Source organism: Cynocephalus volans, chromosome 2 (genome assembly GCF_027409185.1).
Source record: "Cynocephalus volans isolate mCynVol1 chromosome 2, mCynVol1.pri, whole genome shotgun sequence".
Taxonomy (NCBI): domain Eukaryota; kingdom Metazoa; phylum Chordata; class Mammalia; order Dermoptera; family Cynocephalidae; genus Cynocephalus; species Cynocephalus volans.
In genome coordinates this window covers 25,280,582-25,287,692 of record NC_084461.1, presented here as the reverse complement: position 1 = coordinate 25,287,692, position 7,111 = coordinate 25,280,582, and the positions used below count along the sequence as shown (strand labels likewise).

Sequence of the window (7,111 nt, the reverse complement as noted above, 5' to 3'; positions counted from 1 at the left end):
CACTCACAAACATAACATTTGCATAAGTGAATGGATACTTTATTTTGTTTGTTTTGCCTGTATGTTAACTTTTTTTTCCAGCTGGTTTCCATTATTACAACAAACATCTTGACCAAATAACTCTGTTAAGCCAGACCCCTTTTGATCAATTTAAAGGAAAAATGAAGATGAAATTTTCATAGTCTAACATCTAGAGGTTTTATAATGTAATCAGTCTAAAATACAGCTAAATTACAATATTGGCTTAACTATTAGCTTAATATCTCTTTTAAAGCTGTGAGGAATATCTAGTCTGAGCTCTTCCCTTCAAAATTCATTAAAATTTACAACAGTCCTTTGAACAAATGTTTTCCTTTGTATGTTTTCACACACTCTACAATCCCAGCTTTCCAGAATACACTTACAATCTTTCCTCCCATCTATGCTGACCCCTCCACCCAGTTGTTCTTGATTAACTTTAAATGACATTTTTCTTATTCTCAATCTCATCAGCTGCAATACCTGCTTAACTTTTTCCCCTCCAAGTGACCTTTACATTGGATTTTAACATTTTCTTATCTGGACTTCCAATATAATATTTCACTTTTCTTCTTTAGTCCCTTCTTCAGCTGAACACCACAGAAGTGACAGAGTTTGTCTTCTCTTCTCCTAATCCAAATTCTCCTTCTCCACTTGCAATATAAATTTGATCATATCAACTCTACTTGTATAACTTGGGTGGATCCCTGTTAATACAGACTAAATCTAATTATTTACGATAGTATTAAGACTGCTTCTTTTTAACCCATTGTACCTTTCTGGTCTCATCGCATGCATCAGCTTCTTAATGTACTAATGTACTTCTTAATGTACTTAATGTATTATCACAATGATCCAAAAGTACAATTTATATTCATTAATTCAGCCCTTTGTTTTGGAGATTTTCTTGCACAAGGATCAGTTGACACACCCTTTGTTTGCTCGGTTGGATAAAATTACTTTTTTTTTTTTTTTAAGAAGTCATCGAATGATATCCATAGTTCAAGGAGGTCTATATTGACAAATAATTTTCAACAGACTTTCCTTTATTTTATTCTCAAGTTAATACTAAGGATACTCTGAGATCATCATCTGATTCTCAGCTCCTTCCTTGATTTTTTCAAAAATTTGAAAAGTTAAGTTATCCCACTTATCCACAATTTCTCAGGCAAGATGAACATAAATAAGTTTGGAGTTCCATGGGGGAAAAAATGTCTTCAATCTTCTTTTATAACAAAAAAGTTTGCTAAGGGGGACATTTATTTGTAACATTTTCTTGATCTGGGACCATGAAAAGTAGGTTTTTTCTATTCTAATAATAATAATAAAGTTAATACTAATGCTCTATTGTAATATCTGGTGTGGCAAGCTTGAAGACTTTCTTTAAAAACTCATATTTTAATTTTCTCATTCACTTTTATAAGTTATGTGAAATTTGTCTGAAGAATGAGATGGTTCAAGCCTGTGACATCTTATTCTCCTAAAGTTGGTATACCAAGCTAATCCCTAAGAAGGGAAGATTATCACATGGCAAATGACCAGGAATCTAGAATTTTTCTAGAGTTTTAAGAACAGGGTTGTTGAAGACAGAATTTTACCTCCTATGACTTTCAACCCATGGTATTATGCCCCTGAATATATTATGTTACATGGCAGTAGGAATGTTAAAGGTGTAATTAAGAATTCTAATTTATTCATTTTAAAATAGAGAAATGATTCTGGATTATCTGGGTGGGCTCCCTGCAATTACTTGAACTTTTTTTCTGACTGGAGACAGAGAAGTTAGAGAGATTCCATGCTTAAGAGAGAATTAACCTGACATTGCTGGAAGGCAGCCCCATGGAAAGCAGGAGAAGGAAGGAGGTCAGCCAGGTCTCAGAGCACTAACTGGCCATAGCTAAAAAAAACAGCAAGAAACAGGAACTTCGGTTCTACACTCACAAGGAACTGCATTCGGCCAGCAACCTGACTGAGCACTGGAGCAGATTCCTCCCCAGGGACTTCAGTGAGTAAAAAGCCTAGCTGACGCCTTGATTTCACTTTCATGAGACCCTAATCAGAGAACCTAGTTGAGGCCACCAAGACTTCTGACCTACAAAAGCCTCAGAGAGACAATAAAATTGTGTTGTAAACTGCTAAGTATGAGATAATGTGTCAGAGCACCAGTAGAAAACTGACACAACTTGTTCTCTCTTTCCTTGTATTCTTCTTTCTCACTATATTTGCTTATCAAAATACTATTCATTTTTTTAAGGTCAAACTCAACTGTCATATACTTGATCTTCCATTCTGAAAAATTGTTGTTACTATATGACCAGTCCTGTGTGTTTGTACAACTATTATATGCATTCTTGTTTTTCTCACTAAATTCTGATGTTAGAGATGGCTCTGTGATCATCTCTTTAATTCATATATCATCACCTTTTCTACGGAGCACAGTGTCTGGCATATTTGTCTGGCATATTACAGACTTCCCAAAACACAAAATGTTAAATTGAAGTGAGTTCACATATTTACCCACTCAGTCCTTCTTTTCTTTTCTTTTCTTTCTTTTTTTTTTTTTTTTTACAAATTTTCTAGACATCTTCTATTTTATTCACTTATATTTATTATTTAGTTATTTAGTCCTTACCAGACTATGTCCAAGAAGCAAAGGCAGTGAACAGCACAAAAGCACGTTCTTTGTCCTGCTTAGAATTCCAGTAAGTTCCTGTTGGGGAGAGCATATAGTTACCGAATAAATGAAAATAATAATGTCGGACAGTGGTGATCCATCAGGTGATATGAATAAAAGTAAGCAGGGAATCTTTGATTGAGAAAAAGGATAGGCTCTGGAGATGACCTTGAGGCTGAGACCAGAGTGGTCTTAAGGAGCCAGACATGTGGAGATCTGAGAAGAGAGTTCTCCAGGCTTAGGGAATAAAAAGTGTCAAATGGAGCTGGGAATTAGTTTGATATGCTTGAAGAAGAGAAAGACTTCCTGAGTAGGATGCAGGCCTTATGCCAGAAGGAAGATGACTGTCCCAGTGACTTTAAAGGGAACAATCATCTCTGATTTATCTCTGTGCCAACAAGGCCTACCATAGGAATCAGGATATAGATATATGCAATGCACACATTTTTGAACGAATCTGAGTAGGCTCAAAATTGAGTTAATATAAGACAGCCAAAATAAGAGATTGCAGCTGTTTGACTATGTCATGCCCCCATTAGAGTTTTTTGATATAAACACAGAGCCCACATGATTCTGTTCTTACATGTAGAGTTCCTGTTGAATTTCTTTTTCTTTCAGTTAAAGAAAAAATATGACGGTAGGTCTTGAGCAATACATTATTTCCAAAAGTATCTTCGAATCACATTTTTTCTTAAGAAAATATGCTTCTGTTCATAATCATGAAAACATATTTGCATGTGTTGACTAGGACAAAATAACAGAAATAGTCTAGACTTTGACATTAAGTAGTTTTTTACTGACCATGGACTTTAATTTCCTTATCTATAAATTAAAAGAATTTGTAAAAAGTACTCTCTGATCTTCCTGTAACTCTACAAATGTGTGCTTCTTTTTTTTTTTTTTTTTTTTTTTTTTTCTACAACCAGGGCACATTTACTATGTGGGAAGCTGTGCTCTTCCAGATGGGGGTGCTGAGTAGGTAGGCCAGGGACCATCCTCCACCCTGTGCACCTGACAGGCAGCAGGAGTGGCATAGCAGAAAAGGCAATGGCACCGATCAGGCTGCTGCCGTCCACCCTGCAGCCTCCAGGCCACCTGCACTGTCCACGGACCTTGACCAGCTGGGGCCTCAGGGCAGCAGGCCGGCTCGCATCTGGAAGGCCAAGCCGTCCCCTCGGGTGGCTTGCTTATTGATCTCTCTGTGTCGTTCTTTGGTTACGATTTCCTCCAAGATCTCACCGTCTCCCTTAATGAGCCTGGTGCGGCCCGTCTCGGGGTCCACCACCTTGCGGATGATGCTCTGCCGGGCATCCCACTCCTCCTTGGTCATGGGCTTCATAGCTTGGATGCGGGACTTCTGCTCATCTGTCAGGACTGGGCCATCCTCCTCCTCGCCAGCTGATCTGTGCCACTGGTCAAGGGAGGGGCCCGGTAGAGCCTCCGCCTGCTGCACTTCTGCCTTCTCCTTGCTTTTCTTCCTCAGTTTCTTTTTCCTTTTCTTTTTCTTCTTCCTCTTCTTGTCCTTGTGCTTCCCCCGCTTCTTCCGGCCATCACTGGAGGAAGTGGAGGAGGACGAGGAGGAAGAAGAGCTAGAAGAACTGGAAGAAGAGGAGGAGGAGCTGGATCGTGGTCTCCTCCGGGCCTTGTGCTTGCTTCTCTCCTCTGCCCCGGAGGTACTGCTGGTCTTGCGACCTTGGGATCCAGAGGCCGAGCAGCTCCTCGAGGCGTCCTTACTGCTCTTCTTCCTTCTCTTCTCCGACCCTCGTCCCCGGGACCGGCTGCGACTCTTCGAGCGCTTGCGAGAGCCAACGTGAGCCATAGCGCCGCGGGCTTCAACCGCCCATTGGGCGAGACAGGCTCCGCACCACGCCCTGGCGTGAAGAAGCGGCGGCGAGGTGGCTCAAATGTGTGCTTCTTTAACTACATTTTAGCAATGCCATGTTTTAACTATATACAAGGGTACTTCAGAAAGTTCATGGAAAAATAGAAGTAAAAGATAATACAAATCTTTCCACAAACTCTTTGAAGTACATATATACACATAATAACATAAAAATGCTGCATTCTTCTAAGGATCTTTTGCTTGAAGAACTATACTGGAGTCTTTAAAATGGATTTGAGAGTCACAGATTTCTTTTTTTTTCCTCCTTAATTAATTATTTATTCTATTATGAATATTCATGAGATACAAAGCCAATTGTCACTCCTCTTGCCCATGATGTGAGGGCCAGATTCATACTGGGGGCATTTCCGTTACCAGAAATTACTTTCGTACCCTGTGTCCACACCCAATTATCTCGCAACCTCCCTCCCCCTCCCCCATTCTCCCCCACTCCACTTTGTAGCCCTAGGAATGTTCTCTCCCTCTGCAAGACCAACGCACTACTGTGGTCTTTCTCTCCTTCTTTCTCTCTTAGCTCCCACATATGAGTGAGCACATGCGGTATTCATTCCTCTGTGCTTTGCTTATTTCACTCAACATAAGTTTCTCCAGGTCCATCCATGTAGTTGCAAATGGGAGTATTTGATTCTATTCATTCACAGTGAGAATTTTCACCTTTTTGAGTTATCGTGCATTCGAAATCTATAGGTCTGAATGCTTGACGAAAAAGATTCTTTGAGAAACTCACATTTAGCCCATGTTTGACTCTTCAAAATTACGATTGTTCCATCAAAAAATTATAATTTTAATTGTATGATATAGAGAATTCAATCACAAGAAATTAAGGTAGCAACTGAGCACTTTAGAATATCAACATATTTTCCTTTTTTATCTCTATATACCCTTACAATAATCTATTCATATATTCTGCCTTAAGATTTCCTTTCACTATAAAGCATATGATACTTGACTTTGGTGGCAGAAAACTTGAGGAAACAGGAATACATGTTTCAAAAACTTTAATTAAGGAGATAATTTCATACCCTGATTTGGTGGCTGTCACATTTTCCTCTCAGAAATAGACCATGCAACTTTTCACAAAACAATATTTCTGGATTCTTACTTCCATGATCATTTGGCCCTCTCCCTTGTTTGAAGTTTTTAGACTAGCTAAAGGGTAAGAACGCCCACACTCTAATCCTTACTGCCTTACATTTGCTGTGTTTCTGTCATCATGAAAACCTTTGTCTATGTTTCAAATTTCACCTCATCAGTTTCCAGTAGGTTGATAGAGAACAGTCTGTGTACCACTTGCTGAAATGTCAACGCTTCACGTGGCATGTCTGTTAACTGGGGACATATGGCATTTCACCCCCATCCTCACAGCTTCTATTTTATTCCTCAGACACTTTTTGCCTAAGCATTAAAAATTGCTCCAAATCAATTACTCACTATATATATCAGGTTTCTACAGACAAATGATAGACCATTCTTTGTGGTCTTTTTCTTTTCTTTCTTTCTTTTCTTTTTTTTTTTTTTTTTTGCTCATTTTTATTAACAAAACACAAGGGTCCAACTTTTCGATTTTTAGCTTTAAATTTTCCTGGAAAACATTACTTTCCTGTGTACTCAGAAAAATTATTGCCATATTTTCATTGTTAGTGTGAGAAAAGGGTTTGATGTAATATTTTACTTTTTAATATTATTCTTTAAAGGGTTCACAGTAAATTGAGTCTGTTAATATATGACCATGAATCACAACATTTTAGCTCCCAGAAAACTCATAACACAGTGGAAACTGGCAGTCAAGAATAGTAAGAACAGACTCACCACCGCTAAAACGTGTCAACACATTTTTACAATATAAAATGTAAGGTGTTGCTTTTTCTTACAACTAGACTTGAATCTTATTTATTTATCTATCTATCTATCTATCTATTCATTTATTTATTCATTTATTCATTCATTCATGTATGTATGTATGTATGTATGTATGTATGTATGTATGTATGTATGTATGTATGTTATTTAAACTGTGTGTTCTGATCCCCGAAGTAAAACAAATTATTTGGAAAATATATTTTCCAAATGTAAATTAAGTTTTAAAAAGAATTTTAAGATACAGAAGATAAATCATACTAGTTGAGCACTTAACAATTATATTTTTGTGTGATTAGTTGTGCCTTGTTTAAAAGAAAGAACCCTAGAACCAGAATCTGGTGTTGAAATCCCAGCTCCAGGATCTAAAGTTTTATATTATTGTACCATTTAGTAAGTTTCTCATTGTCTCAATATTTTTTTCTGATAAATGAGGATAATAATTACATATCTATATCTATATCTACCTATCTCTATACACAGTGTATAATATAATCATCTGCCACTAGGCAGATGAGATCAGCCGCAATTTCTTGGTCATACAGCTTTCTAGCCTGGAGGACGAGGACACTGCTCCTTCCAGGAGCACTTAAGGGTGACATTTAGGAATAGAGTAAGCAAGTAGGGATTGTGTCAGGCAGGCTGTGTAGTAACAAGAG

General features: G+C 37.9%; 1 protein-coding gene across 1 annotated transcript; it reads right to left on the bottom strand.

The window, feature by feature from the left end:
- Nucleotides 1-3,613: 3,613 nt before the first annotated feature.
- LOC134370115 (ADP-ribosylation factor-like protein 6-interacting protein 4) lies at nucleotides 3,614-4,587 on the bottom strand. The gene has a single exon (XM_063087101.1). The coding sequence runs from the start codon at nucleotides 4,509-4,511 to the stop codon at nucleotides 3,822-3,824; it is 690 nt and encodes a 229-aa protein (XP_062943171.1). The 5' UTR covers nucleotides 4,512-4,587; the 3' UTR covers nucleotides 3,614-3,821.
- Nucleotides 4,588-7,111: the final 2,524 nt, after the last annotated feature.